The sequence below is a fragment of the Myxine glutinosa genome, chromosome 7 (genome assembly GCF_964187855.1).
Source record: "Myxine glutinosa chromosome 7, kmMyxGlut1.1, whole genome shotgun sequence".
Classification (NCBI taxonomy): domain Eukaryota; kingdom Metazoa; phylum Chordata; class Myxini; order Myxiniformes; family Myxinidae; genus Myxine; species Myxine glutinosa.
Genome location: NC_136267.1, coordinates 4,294,802 through 4,310,334, shown reverse-complemented (window position 1 = coordinate 4,310,334; position 15,533 = coordinate 4,294,802). Strand labels below are relative to the sequence as shown.

The 15,533-nt window shown below is 46.1% G+C and overlaps 1 protein-coding gene across 5 annotated transcripts in view; it reads left to right on the top strand.

Moving 5' to 3' along the window:
* LOC137415278 (transmembrane protein 45B) overlaps positions 1-14,963 on the top strand; it is a 67,939-nt gene extending 52,976 nt beyond the window's left edge. For all 5 annotated transcript variants that reach the window (XM_078781257.1, XM_078781259.1, XM_078781260.1 and 2 more), the window contains exons 5-6: positions 4,823-4,968; positions 13,597-14,963. In XM_078781257.1, the coding sequence (XP_078637383.1) occupies positions 4,823-4,968; positions 13,597-13,717 (267 nt within the window). In that variant the 3' untranslated portion in view covers positions 13,718-14,963. The remainder of the gene's footprint in view (positions 1-4,822; positions 4,969-13,596) is intronic.
* Positions 14,964-15,533: the final 570 nt, after the last annotated feature.

Below are 15,533 nucleotides of genomic sequence, written 5' to 3'. Positions count from 1 at the left end.
GCTTGCCCTCTATCTGCCCTATTCAGTCTGTCCTCCTTTGGCTGCTTACCCTCTGCATAGCAGTTGGCAAACATCACTCATTCATCAGAAGGGTGCAAAAACACCCTACCACATAGGCCTATAGGCCAACGAGTTCGCGTCCGGATACCCTGGTGTTGGGCTAGCGGCTAGGGTGCCAGCTTAGGATCCTAGGATCCTGGGTTCGAATCCCGGTCGATCGCTGAATTAACGCTATGGGGGTTGACTCAGCCTGTCATCCTTCCGAGGTCGGCTAATTGAGTACCAGTTCACTGGTAATTCCCTGCTTGTCGTAAAAGGCGACAAAAAGGGTTGGCGGCAGGAAGGGCATCCGGCCGTAAAACATTGCTTCAAAAAGGGGACCAAAAAACAACAACAACCACGGTCCCCGAAAAAGGCCAACCCCTGCTTTGTGGGGAAAAATGGCCTCTAAAGGTGTTTTTTTTTTTTTTTAACAAGCAGTCATGGCATGGTGGCCTTGGATTTCTGCTGATGTCGAGTCTTTCCTATTTTCCAAGTATAATCTGACCATTATTTTGTTTCTGTCCTGTTCACTCAACTCAGAACATGCTTCTGCTCCTCTCGGTAATGGTAGAGGTTCTCAATCTCAAACAAGATGTTAAAACCATGATCTTCTCTACTCTCGTTAACTCCTCTCCCACCTCCCCCCACACCCAAGTCCATCTCCTTCCAAATTTCCAGTTTTTTTTTACTCACCAGAGTTTGCATTTGGGTCTGTCTGTCTCTGTCCGCACAGAATAAATATGATTTTCTCTGTAACCGTTGGGCCGATTGACACAAAATGTTCTCCATCGGAGTGCCGCCTCCTGCATAATTTTTTCATGATAAATATGATGTTGTAGGTCACGTGGTACGGGAGCCATCTTGGAAAAACCGAAAAACTTTTCACTATTTCCAAAACCGCTTCATTGGAGAAAATGAAATATGGTTCATTGATAAGTACTCTTCATAGGGAATAACATATATTCATGATTGTCATTGGTGTCTTCATTGTGACATCATAATTAGACAAGAACACTTGATCTGATCAGTTTGAAATTTCTTGTGCATGATTTCCACAAAAATTGTACGGGAGTATTACATTTATGACGTCATCAGTCAAGTTCGTCAACCACATTGGATTGAACATAAATCGGTCATCAATAAACCACACAAACACAGCAGCTAATAAACACGACACAAATTACAAACACATCCTGGCGAGGGTCTCCAATTCTTTATTTACATCGTACTGTATAAGGCATCGAAGGCTCTCCACGGCTGTATAAGGCTCTCCACGGCATCGAAGTTTGAGTGTTTTCCCATTCTTGGCTTTGTCAAATTTCCACTGGTTATTTTGCTGTGTACGTGTTATTGTGTGTTTCTAGTTGGTGTTGGTTTGTGGTTCGTGCAAACTTGTGTGTAGTTAATCGTTTTCTGAGTCGTACCTCGTGCGCGGCCTGGTGACTTGGGGCTTCCCTCCCCCGTCGGTGTTTTGTCGGTTTGGGTTATTTCCTTCGCTGTATCATTGCTTGTTTCTTTTATTTTGTTTTCTCCCCCTCACCTCACCTCCCTAGACAAATAATTATATATTGATTCTTTCTCTCCTCCCGGACACGTGCTTGTTCGCTCTCCTCCTCGTCTCGGCTTGTGCCCCGCCCCCTGTATCTCGTTTTCTTCCGCCTCTGCTCCTTCTTTCTCAAATCCACGTTCTCGCTTGGAGACTTTTCCCGGGTTGTTTTTTTCATCGTTCTGTTTGGATATTGTTGGAATATGTTTCAACCGCAGCCGTGATGCTGACACCCCCCCACCACCCCCCCCCCCCCCAGAATTTACATGTTTTAAACGTTTCCCAGTGTGTACCCTGGTCAGAATAGGTACACCGTATCCCTGCGTGTCGTAAGAGACGACTAAGAGGGTTGGCGTCAGGAAGGGCATCCGGCCATAAAAACATTGCCTCAAAAAGAGAACCATGACAATCACAAGTACATATGGGCAGGGTGCAGCCCGAAGTGGAGATCGGTTTCTGAAGTTTGGGACATGGAATGTGGGGACAATGACAGGGAGATCAGGAGAAGTGGTGGAAGTATTGGTCAGAAGAAGAGTGGACATATGTTGTGTGCAAGAGACGAGATGGAAGGGAAGTGGTGTGAGAATGGTGAAGGGTAGGCAGGGACAGAAATACAAGTTTGTGTGGCAAGGGTGCCCGGAGGGCGTGAATGGTGTTGGTGTCCTGTTTTCTGAGGAGTTTGTAGACAGTGTGGTGAGTGTGACTAGAGTGAGTGATAGGTTGATGATGGTGAAAATGATGATTGGAAAGCTCTTGGTGAACGTCATCTCGGGATATGCTCCGCAGGTTGGTCGAAGCGATGAAGAGAAGGACAAGTTCTGGTGTGCGATAGAGAAGCTGATGGAAAACGTGAAAGATGAGGAAGTTGTTGTGGTGGGAGGAGACCTGAATGGACATGTGGGAAGGAGTATGGATGGTTTTGAGGGAGTTCATGGGGGTTACGGATATGGTGTGAGAAATGGAGAAGGTGAAAGGATTTTGGAGTTTGCTGATGGAGCTGATTTGTTGATTTGTAATACTCAGTTCCAGAAAGAGGACAATAAGCTTGTTACATACACGTCAGGTGGGTCGACGACAACCGTTGACTACCTGATGGTGCGTCGGCGAGATAGGGGGCACCTCCGGGACACAAAGGTGATCCCGGGGGAGGAGGCTCTTTCACAGCACCACTTGGTTGTCTGCGACATAAGGGTGAAAGGTGCGAGGAGAGCTCGGCGGGTGAAGTACCAACCGAGAATGAAGGTGTGGAGGTTGAAAGAGGTGACAGTAAGGGAGGCATTAAAAGAGAGGCTGAGTAGGGTAGAGGATGATGTCGTTGAGCTTGAAAGTGGTTGGATGTCAATGAAAGCTAGTCTGTTGGGAGCCGTTGGTGAGGTATGTGGATGGACAAAAGGACCACCGAGGCACTCGGAAACATGCTGGTGGGATGTTGAGGTTGGAAAGAGGATTGACGAGAAGAGGAAGAAGTTCAAAGAGTGGCAGAAGGCAAAGGGTACGGGAGCAGAAACAGCAGAGCATGAAAGTTATAAGGCAGCCAGGAAGGCTGCAAAGAAAGAGGTAGCAAAGGCGCAGGAGGCATGTAGGAAAATGTTCGGAGAACGCTTGGATTCGGAAGAGGGTCAGAAAGCAGTATTCAGGATTGCAAAGCAGATAGCGAAAGAGAGGTGTGATGTGATGGGGGTGAGTTGCTTGAAGGATGAAGTGGGACAAATCGTTGTCGACCCAGATGGAATTAAAGGAAGATGGAAAAGATATATGGAAATGCTGTTGAATACAGAGAATGAATGGGATGGCAACGTAGAGAGTAACCCAGTTTTAGGACCGGCAGAGAAGATAACTGAGAAGGAAGTTGAGGAAGCGATAAAAGCAATGAAGAGTGGAAAAGCGGGAGGGCCGACGGGAGTTGTGGGAGATATGTTGAAGGCAGCAGGAAGTTGGGGTGTGAAGAGAATGACAGAGATCTGTAATCTGGTGGTGAAAGAAGGCCGCATTCCAGTGGATTGGGAACTGAGTACCCTCGTCCCTCTATACAAGGGGAAAGGTGACCCTCTGGAGTGTGGCTCGTACCGAGCGATAAAGTTATTGGAGCATGGAATGAAGGTATTGGAAAGGGTGTTGGAGAGGAGGATAAGGAAGAAAGTGAAGATCGACGAAATGCAGTTTGGATTTATGCCAGGAAGAGGAACGACAGATGCGCTTTTGATTGTGAGGCAGTTGCAGGAGAAGTACATGGATAAGAGGAAGAAGTTGTTTTTTGGGTTTGTTGATCTGGAGAAAGCATTCGATAGGGTTCCACGCAAAGTATTGACATGGGCATTGAGGAAGTTAGGAGTGGAGGAATGGTTGATCAGAGTAGTGATGGCAATGTACAAAAGAGCACGCACAGCTGTAAGGACGAAGGACGGGAACAGTGGTGAGTTTGAGGTGAAGGTGGGAGTGCATCAGGGGTCGGTACTAAGTCCACTACTATTTGTAGCTGTGATGGAGGTGCTGGCTCAGACCGTAAAGGAGGGTTTACCGTGGGAGTTGTTGTATGCAGATGATCTGGTGTTGATTGCGGAAAGTATGGATGGACTGAAGGAAAAGATGAACAAGTGGAAGGAATGTATGGAGACAAAAGGTCTGATCTGGGTGCTAACCCAGACCCTAACCCTAACTAACCCTAACCCTAACCCTAACCCTAACCCTAACCCTAACGTAGAGCAGCAACGAAGGCTGGAAAGGGTGGAAATGCGAATGGTTCGATGGATGTGCGGAGTATCGTTGAGAGAGAGGAAGACAAATGATGAATTGCGAAAGATGATGGGAATAGAGCCTGTGATTGATGCTGTGAAGCGGAACTGGTTGAGATGGTTTGGTCATGTGTTGAGGAAGGATGAAAGTGACTGGTTGAGAAGAGTGATGGAAGTTAATGTAGAAGGAAGTAGAGGACGGGGAAGACCGAGAAAGACTTGGCTAAAGATGGTGGAAGAAGAAATGCGGGCAAGGGGGTTAACAAGGAGAGATGCAGAAAATAGGGCAAAATGGAGAAGATTGTCATGGGGACCGCAAGGCTAACCCCCGCTCTAGCAGGGAACATGGCCTTAAAATGCATGTTGTGTACTGTATAAGGGATGATCTTGCATATCAGAAGTACTTCTTTAGTACTTCTAAGTAAGTATTCCTTGACATAATACATAGGAGTAATCCTGAGGTCTTGCTTTCTGATTGTAATGTAACCTCCTTCCATTTCAGATCGGCTTTGTTTTGTTTCCACCCAATGGTGGCCCAGAGTGGAACGCTGAAGACCATGGAAATGTGACTTTCATCACCATGTGCTTCTGTTGGCACATTTTCTTCAACCTTTTGTTGTCCAATATAATTTTCAGCATTGTCACATGGTGAGTGCACCCTCGTCTGCCGACGTGTCGGGACCGGCTCATAACGTTTACAGATTGAACATTTTGTGCACCCAAGGTACACCTGCTGCTGTTTTATCTCTCATTCGTGTCATTCACAGCATACGCTCATGTTTAATTAATTATTTAACATCACAAGTGTAAGCTCCACGAGTTTTGACATGTATGGTAACACCGAACACAGGTGGCTCCTATGTCCAAGTTGGCTTCGAAAGATAACGTGAAGGTCCACAGACAAAGAAAATCATATATCGTTTAATATAATGAATATACGAGGTACAGTCACGTGAAAAAGTAAGTACACCCCATGTAAAGTTTTGACTTTTTCAACATATTTCAACATACAGCTTTTTTTTTTTTTTTTTTTTTTTTTTTGTATACAATATCGAGGCTCGTGAAAGAGCGAACATTAATCACACAGAAAGACAAACTGACACATAAAACATATAACATAGGGAGCGGTAGACAAGATGGGGAGAGAGGGGGAAGGACACAAACACAACATTTGAGAGCAGGGACCGAGAGACATGGAGACATCGAGAGATCTGAGAGAGGGCGAGGGCTTTGGGGGGGGGGGGGGGGGGGGCGTGGGAAGGGGGCAGTGGGAGAGGTATAAAACATATGGACACTGCCAGGACTTCCAGGAAAGAAGTTGGAATTTCAAACAAGGTGGATCTGGGGTGAATTAGCGGGGGTAGAAAAGATCAAGGTTTTGGATGGGGGAAGATAAGAGATGGTGGTGAACAGCTGTTTTAAAGACCTGGAGGGAGGAGTGGGATTGAAGGGAGTGAGGGAGTTTGTTCCAGAGGCGGGAGAAAAGAGGAATGAAAGAGTGAAGGTGAGCGGAGAGCCGAGATTTCGGCAGTTTAACCATCAGAGGGTTGCTGGCAGATCTTGTGCGACCTGTAGGAATATTTGGGGGACAGAGCACAGAGAGAGCTGGGGGTGCAAGGCCGGAGAGGAGTCGGTAGAAGACAGAAAGACCACCTACCTGCCTGCGGTGAGTGAGTGAAAGGCCCTCAGAGATAGCTTCATCGCGGGAGATTCCAATAATTCTGAAAGCTTTGGTTTCAACAGCGTGAAGCCGAGCTAGGTGTGAGGCAGGAGCACCGGCCCATAGGGGAGAACAGTATTCCATTGAGCTGCGGATGAAAGCCTTGTATGTGGTGAGGAGCTCAGGTGTGCCGAGGAAGGACTTCGCACGACGGAGGATGCCCAGTCGGCGACTGGCTTTGGAGGCCAGCTTGGAAATGTGGTTTTCCCAAGAAAGATCATGGCAGATAGTGAGACCCAAAATCTTGAGCGACAGAACTTCTTGGAGAGGATTGTTGAGAAAGTAGATGGGAGGGTTGTCCAGTCGATCTTTTCGGAGAGACATAGTAAGAGTGTGAGATTTGTCAGGATTGAAAGACATGTTCCACTTGTTTGACCAGTCTGTGATTTTGTCCAGGTCTTCAGAGAGTGAGGAGGCAGCAGACTGCCGATCTGAGGGAAGAGGAATGGAGCGGCAGAGAGTGGAGTCATCAGCAAAGAGATAGAGAGGATTTTCGAGAGAGTCAGAGAGATCATTGATGAAGACCAGAAAAAGCACGGGGCCCAGAACACTGCCTTGGGGAACTCCAGCCTGAACAGGAAGAGGAGATGAGAGAAACCCATTCAGGGGGTAAGAATTTGGTTGATCTTCATTTCAACAATATTGATAGATAAAGGTGATATAATATAACAAATATCATGAAACATTTACATTTTGTAGTCCATTGTATAAATTAAATAAGCATAAATGCAAATTTTGCATGTGGAAAAAGTAAGTACACCCCCACATGTATCACTACTTCAAATACCTAAAATTAGAATCAGGTGCACCAGCTCAGGTGCAAATGATTAGAACATCGTTGGAGAGGATCTTGGAGGAACCTGTCTTATTTAAACCTCAGACATTTCGTTTGGTTTGCTCTTTTTTGTTGAAGTGTGTGACGTCACCATGCCAAGATCAAAAGAGCTCTCTGAGGCCTTCAGAAAGAAGGTTATAGATGCCTACGAGTCTGGGAAGGGATTTAAAAAGATCTTCAAACAATTTGATATCAATCATTTGACTGTCCGGAAGCTCATCTACAAGTGGAGAAGATTCCAAACAACTGCCAACTTGTTCAGGCCAGGCTGCCCCAGCAAGTTCAGCCCGAGAGCAGACCGTAAGAAGTCTCCAAGAACCCCAGAATGTCATCACAGGACCTACAGGTAGCTCTTGGCACTTGATGTCAAAGTGCACGAGTCTACCATTAGAAAGAGGCTGCACAAATTTGATCTACATGGGAGGTGTGCCAGGAGGAAACCTTTGCTGTCCAGAAAGAACATCAGGGCAAGAATAAAGTTTGCCAATGAACACCGAGGCAAAGACCAGCACTTCTGGAACAATGTGCTCTGGACAGATGAGTCAAAGGTAGAGGTATTTGGCCACAGTACCAGAAGACATGTTTGGCGAAAACCAAAGACAGCATTTGACCACAAGAACCTGATACCAACTGTAAAGCATGGTGGTGGAAATATTATGGTTTGGGGCAGCTTTGCTGCATCAGGGCCTGGGCAGCTCACCATCATAGAATCCACTATGAATTCTTCATTGTACTAGAGGGTGCTTGAGGATAATGTGCGGCCTTCTGTCGGAAAGTTGAAGCTCAACCGAAGGTGGACCTTGCAACATGACAATGACCCGAAACACCAGTAAATCCACCAAGGAATTGGGTTTTTTTTGTATACATAATCGAGGATCGTGAAAGAGCTAACATTTATCACACAAACAAATCCAACAGACAAACAAACAAAGTATATAAAAAGGGGAGCGGTAGACAAGATGGGGAGAGAAGGGGAAGCACATAAACACAACATTTGAGAGCAGGGACATCGGGAATGTGTGGGAGGGAGAGGGCTTAGGGGGAGGAGGCATGGGAAGGTGGGGGGTGGGGGAGAAGTATAAAACACATGGACACTGCTAGAACTTCCAGGAAAGAAGTCGGTATTTCAAAAAAAGTGGATTTGGGGTGAAATTAGCGGGGGTAGAAAAGATCAAGGTTTTGGATGGGGGAATTTAAGAGATGGTGGTGAACAGCTGTTTTAAAGACCTGGAGGGAGGAGTGGGATTGAAGAGAGTGAGGGAGTTTGTTCCAGAGGTGGGAGAAAAGAGGAATGAAGGAGTGAAGGTGAGCAGAGAGTCTTGATTTTGGCAGTTTAACCATAGAGGGTTTCAGGCAGATCTTGTGCGACCTGTAGGAGTATTTGGGGGACAGAGCCCAGAGAGAGCTGGAGGAGCAAGGCCGGAGAGGAGTCGGTAGAAAACGGAAAGACCACCAACCTGCCTGCGGTGAGTGAGTGAAAGGCCCTCGGAGGTAGCTTCATCACAGGAGATTCCAATGATTCTGAATGCTTTGGTTTCAACAGCGTGAAGACGAGCTAGGTGTGAGGCAGGAGCACCAGCCCAGAGGGGAGAGCAGTATTCCATTGAGCTGCGGATGAAAGCCTTGTATGTGATGAGGAGCTCAGGTGTGCCAAGGAAGGCCTTCGCACGAGGGAGGATGCCCAGTCGGCGACTGGCTTTGGAGGCCAGATTTGAAATGTGGTTTTCCCAGGAAATATCATGGAAGATAGTGAGACCCAAAGCTTGAGTGACAGAACTTTTTGGAGAGGATTATTCAGAAAGTGGATGGGAGGGTTGTCCAGTCGGTCTTTTCGGAGAGACATCGTAAGAGTGTGAGATTTGTCAGGATTGAAAGACATGTTCCACTTGTTTGCCCAGTCCGTGATTTTGTCCAGGTCTGCACAGAGAGGAGGCTGCAGACTGCCGATTTGAGGGATGAGGAATGGAGCGGCAGAGGGTGGAGTCATCAGCAAATAGATAGAGATAATTTTCAAGAGAGTCGGAGAGATTATTGATGAAGACCAGAAAAAGCACAGGGCCCAGAACACTGCCTTGGGGAACTCCAGCCTGAACAGGAAGAGGAGATGAGAGAAACCCATTCAGGGCCACACGTTGACTACGAGTAGAGAGGAGGTCCGCTAGCCATGCGTGGAGATTTCCATGGATACCAAAGGAGGCGAGTTTGGTGAGCAGAGCGGGGTGCCAGACCGTATCGAAGGCACGTGACATGTCGAGGGAGACAGCTCTAATTTCCTGTTTGGCATTGAGGACCTCCATCCATTGTTGAGACAGCAGAAGCAGCATGTCCAGAGTAGAGTGTCCAGGTCTGAAACCAAATTGATGATCAGAGATCAAGCCATTGGAGAAGAGGAAAGATTTCATATCCGAAGCAATGATGGATTCCATGACTTTGCTGATAATTGGGAGAAGGCTGATTGGTCTGTAGTTGCTAGGATCTGTTTTTGCACATTTTTTGTGTAAAGCGGTGATGTTGGCTGATTTCCAAGCAGTTGGCTGATTTCCAAGCAGATGGCAGATGACCTTGAGTAAAAGAGAGGGTGAAGAGAACAGAGAGAGGGAGTGAAAGAGCGGAAGAACAGGATTTTAGGACCAGTGGGCTGATGCCGTCAGGTCCAGTGGCAGGATCAGAGTCGAGGGTTGACAGAAACTTTTCCACCTTGTCAGGAGGAAAGGACACAGAGTCCAGGAGCAGCTGGGTATGGTGGGTACAGAGAGGGATGGGTTTGGGACACAAGATTTAGAGGCAAACACAGAGTTGAGGCATTCAGCTTTTTCACGTGCAGAGTCAGCCGTGTAGCTGTTTGAGGTGAGGGAGGGGATGGAGGGGGAACAAACACCAGAAACAGATTTGACCAGACGCCACCAGGATTTGGAAGAGGGAGACAGATAAGAGAGTTCGGTCTTGACAACGGAGAGATATTGTTTCCTGGCTCTCCTGAGGGTGGACACACACTTGTTTCGGGCTTTGTGAAAGGAAATGAGATTTCCTTCCATTGGATTTGCTTTCCAGGAGACGAAAGCAAGTTGTTTCTGGGCAATAGCCTCACCACAAGATTCCGTGTACCATGGACGGGAGGAAGGGTATGACAACTGAAGACGAGATGGGATAAATCTGTGCATGAGAGAGAGCAATTTACTTTGGAAGAATTCCCAGGATGAGTTGATGTCAGAGGTGGTAGAGATGGGAGACCAGTCCAGATGATTGATGGCTGCTTGAAGACCGTGCCAGTTGGCCTAAGTGAAATGCCAGACTTGTCGACGCTGAGGAGGGTCCCTGCGAATGGTCAGAGAGATGTCCACTTTAACAAGCACATGATCAGATGAGCTGATTGGAGCAGAAGAAGAGCAGCAGACATTTTCAGGGAAGTTAGTCATAACCAAGTCCAGAAGAGAAGATGCTCCGTTGACTGAGATCCAGGTCGGGAAATTGACAGATTGTGTCAGTCCCAGTGAGTCGCAGAAGTCCTTTGCTGAGGAGCCATGGCTGGTGAGAGAGGTACCCACACCCAGCCAACTGGCATGGTGACAATTGAAGTCGCCACATATGAGGAAGAGTTTGGATGAGTTGATAGAAGTTGGTCCATATTACCAGACAGCGGGATGCAGATGGAGTCATCACTGTTTGGTGGACGGTACAACACACATATGAACAAGAGATGGGAGCGAAGGGGGAGCCGTAGCCAGAGGTATTCCTGGGGGTGAGGTGGAGAGAAGGCAGTGCAGGGCGAGTGAGAGTTTTTGATAAAGATAGCAACCCCACCTCCAGGACGAGGCTCAGGTCTATCATACCGGAGGAGGGAGTAACCCGGGAGAGATACTAAGGAATCAGAGACATTATGAAGGAGGAAAGTTTCTGTTAAGCACATCACGTCTGGTTTGTCAGAAGCAACCTGTATGGACAGATCAGTTAAGTTTGAACAAAGGCCCCGGATGTTTGAGGTCCATACCGTTAATGAAGAGGAAGGGGGAGCATCGGATACAGAAAAGGGGGGAGGAGGGGTAGGGTAAGATGCGAAAGAGGAGGAAGAGGTCGGTAGAGCTGTTGAAGGTGTGTCAGAGATTTCAGAATAGCTTGGAGAAAGGGAAGGATGGGGTGGACAAAAGGTTTGATGGTGATTAGGTGAGGCACAATGAGGTGTTATTTGAGGAGGGGGAAGAGCGAGGCAGAAGGTTGGGGGAGATGGAGTTGAGAGTTGGAAGGGGGAAGAAGCGGGAAGGACGCTTTGAGGAGAAGTGGGGTGAGGGGGGAAATGGAGAAGAAATGAGGGTGGGGAGATTTGAAGGGGAGGGGCGAGCGGGGAGTTTATGAGGGGAGGGGTTAGGGGGGAGTTTAGGAGGGAAGGGACAAGGGGAGGGATTTGAAACGGATGGGAGATGGGGGAGATTTGGAGGGGCGGGGTGAGGGGGCAGTTTATGAGGGGAGGGGTTAGGGGGGAGTTTCGGAGGGAAGGGACAAGGGGAGGGATTTGAAAGGGATGGGGGAGATTTGGAGAGGAGGGGCGAGGGGGAGTCTAGGAGAGGAGGGGTGTGGGGGGAGTTTAGGAGGGAAGGGGCAAGGGGGGAGATTTTAAAGGGATGGGTGATGGGGAGCATTTGGAGGGGAGGGGTGATGGGGAAGTTTTGGAGTGGAGGGGTGATGGGGAAGATTTGGAGGGGAGGGGTGAGATTGGATTTTGGAAAGTGTACGATTAATGGGAAACGAACATTTATTGCAAAATGAGTTTCTTGTGACCTTCGAGTTAAAAATACGTTTAAGGATGCTGGGGGGGGGGGGGGGGGGGTGTGGAGTGCAGGTGAGTTTAGGGAATGTATGAAAGAGGCACTGTAAGAGATGGAATTTTTTTTGGGGATGAATAGATTTGGTGAGCAAGTCGAAAGCAACCTTTAAAGAAGAAGAAGAAAAAGGTGTTATTATATACGACAGAATACAGTACTTCAGAGGAAAGTTTGAACATTTTAAAGTTTAACAGTGAAAACTATCTGGGGAAATGGGGGAGAAACACGTGGTCGAAGAACAAATGAACGAATAAGAACAACGAATAAGAACGGAGAAGGAAATGGGTTTTGTTTTTTGTTTTTGTTTTGAGTTGAGATTTTAAACAAGGACGTATGAGGTGAAAAGACTGGGAAAAAACAGAGAACGAAAGTTATTGGAGCACAATCGACGGACCGCTGAGAGAAAAACAAAGCCTCAAGGTAGGGCACGGTCCAAGTCCTCAAAAGACACGACACGAATTAACACGATTTTCTATACAGGTATGAAAGATTTACACCGATAATTTTCCTAGGGACCCACTGTAGGTACACACACCATAAAATAAATACAGTTTTGACGAAAATACAAATGGGAACAATTACTTAACTTTGATAGCGTGGAGAGCATGGACAGCTGTGAAAAAACGTAACCTCGCCGGCCAGTTTGGGGAGTGTCGAAAGGATGGCTGAAAAGAAAGAAATGGAGGGTTCTGGAATGGCCAAGTCAAAGCCCAGATCTAAATCCCATTGAGATGTTGTGGGGGGATTTGAAACGAGCTGTGCATGCAAGAATCCCCTCAAACATCGCACAGTTGAAAGAATTCTGCATGGAGGAGTGGGCAAAAATTTCTCCCAGTCGATGTCAGAGACTGGTAGACAGTTATAAGAAACGCCTACTTGAGGTTGTTTCTGCCAAAGGGGGCAATACCACCTATTAGAGCCAAGGGTGTACTTACTTTTTCCATATGCGAAATTTTCATTTATGTATATTTAAATTATACAATGGACTACAAAATGTAAATGTTTCATGATATTTGTTATATTATATCACCTTTATCTATTAATATTGTTGAAATGAAGATCAAATAGCTGGATGTTGAAATATGTTGAAAAAGTCAAAACTTTACATGGGGTGTACTTAGTTTTTCACATGACTGTATATGGAGCTTCACTTTGCTCCGTGTACCTCGTATATTATGGAAAAACAAATTCTACAAATTTCAGAAAATTAATTAAAAACACAAAACTAGAATATCTTGCTTGGATAAGTGTCCACCCCCCTGAGTTACTACTTGGTGGAAGCACCATTGACAGCAATTACAGTCGAGTCTGTTGGATAGGTCTCCACCAACTTTGCACACCTTGATTGGGGAATATTTGCGCATTGTTCTGTGCAAAACTGTTCAAGCTCAGTCAAGTTGTGTGGGGAGCGTTTATGGACAGCAATCTTCAAGTCAGGTGTTCAACCTGGTATGTCCTCTACCGAGTGCCGTTCTAGTACGAGTTGTGACCTCACCTGTTTTCTGGTCTCTCTCATCCCTCTATCCTCCTGCAGCCCATTCAGGTTTTATGCATTCTCAACGAAACCCACACCTGGTTACCCTCCCCTATTCCAAGCTGAAAGAATCGCCACCTCCAGCTTTCTCTCGTACCTGCCTCTGCTCTCCTCTTACTGACCCTCCCTCACCCCACCTCTTTCCTTTCTGCCCCCTTCCATTCCCATGCACTCTTTGTCTCCCCATGCCCCTTTGATCTTGTGTTCCTCTGCAGTGAACTGGCTGCCCTCTTGTTTAGCTCACCCATCAGCCTATGTTATATATTTACATTGCATTAGATGTTTTTTGTAACACTCATGGAAGTGCCAAATGTTCAGTTTGTTATTCCTCATGCCATCAATTCTGTGCTTTCCGTGTGTGCGCGCACAGGCTCGTGAGATGCCGCTCCTCCGGTGTATCCCACATGCATCTTGGCACTTTATTTCCTGCATCGGCACGTGGCAATAAGGAAAACGGTTCCCTGCTTGATGAGTCTGAAGAAGATGAATAATGATTTCTCGAGCCCCAGACCAGGCCTCATATCTGTACAGTGTACACGTTCAAAAAGTTCATGTATTTCTATTGGTGCATGCCACCTGCTGTTTGTACTAGAATCTTTGACAATCTCAGACACCCATCCAGTTCACCTGCCGAGTGTTTGTGACAAAGTGGGGTGTATTCTTCCCAGCGCCGTGCAATCGAACACCTTGACCCGCTCAGGGTTTAGCCGCATTTGGCTTTTTCGTGTCGGATGTTCAAGGTGGTTTTGTCGAGACAGCCATTGATCGGCCTTTATTTCACCTTTGATGCCTTATCATTATAAAATCGGTGATCGGGCATAACAATATACCAAATGCATGTCTCATGGCTGCCTACTGTTGATATAAAGTGATTCAAATCTTTGATATTCATTCTTTGCTGCTCTTGTGACCTTTTAAAAGAAAGGTCTTTGAAGCGTTCTTTGATGTTGCGTAAAAACATTGAAGTCTGCTACCTCAGCCCCTACCATTTAATGACCAAGGCTGTTTGATGAATTCAAATCGAGACCTTTAACCAAAAATCCTGATTCGTTAATCCGAGCACATTGTTTACATGAACTCTTATGGCTTTAGGATGATCACGTGGGTTTACTTGAACCCTCAAGACTTTGTGGATTTTTGCAGATTTAAGATTTTGGGATGATATGACTGGGCTATGGCTTTAGGATGATCACGTGGGTTTATCTGAACCCTCAAGACTTTTCGGATTTTTGCAGATTTAAGATTTTGGGATGATATGACTGGGCTATGGCTTTAGGATTATCATGTGGGTTTACCCGAATCTTTAATACTTAGAGGCCGGATGACTCGTTCCTTGCTGTTGTGTATTGATGATGAGATCACATGGTGTGTTTGATCGATTCAATTTGCTGGAAGAATCTTTTCTGCCTTAATTTATCAATTTATTTCATGTCCTTGATTATATTATTGTAACATATTGGATCTTTTCCCCTATCCCATGAGTCTAAATGGAGGCTTGGGTTCCTATGGTGAGTCGTTGCGGGTCCAGGTCGCACTGGGCGGCGACACGTTCGGTGAAAAATCAAATACATTTTAAGATTGGAGTGGGATGGTATTTTTATTATTATTAATCGTGTGTGTTTCCAATGGAAAATACTCTGTACTGTATTGTTGACGATTGTTGATGATGACGATCACGACAGATTCTTAAAGATTACAACAATCCTTAATGCAAGTTGAATAAACATTCATTTTGAATGATGCGTTTTTGATGTCTCCTCCACCTGCACGCTCAGTCGCTCACCTTTTCTTATTGATTCATAATCGTTTGAGGGAGAAAATAACCTCCCCTCGAATGTCTAAATTGAGGGATTCCAATCCAATTGAATCCCTCAATGTTACAATCTTTCAATGAATTCCCTTTTTTTTTATTATGGGGAAGCCCATAGGGCAAAGCCGTCTCGAACAGTGTCTGTCCGTATGTATGTATCATGTACGTGTGTATGTCCCCTCAAACGTACACCAACAGAGCTGATCATCTGGACACATGACAGGGGTGATGTGATGTCATTACGGCGGTACGACGGCTGACTCCACTCGCCGCCATTTTGATTCCTATGCCGATCAGGCCGGAAATATCGTTGAACCTGTCGTGTATCACAATCTGCATGGTCTACCTTTACGTTTTTCATACAGTGTGAAACACAAACGTGTGAAATACGAAGTAAAACTTGTGAAAATAGGGATATTTTATAACACTCTATTGTTGTTTGTGGGCTCCTTTTGTGTAGTTTTATATATTTTTCTATTGTTTCGTAAAATATCACA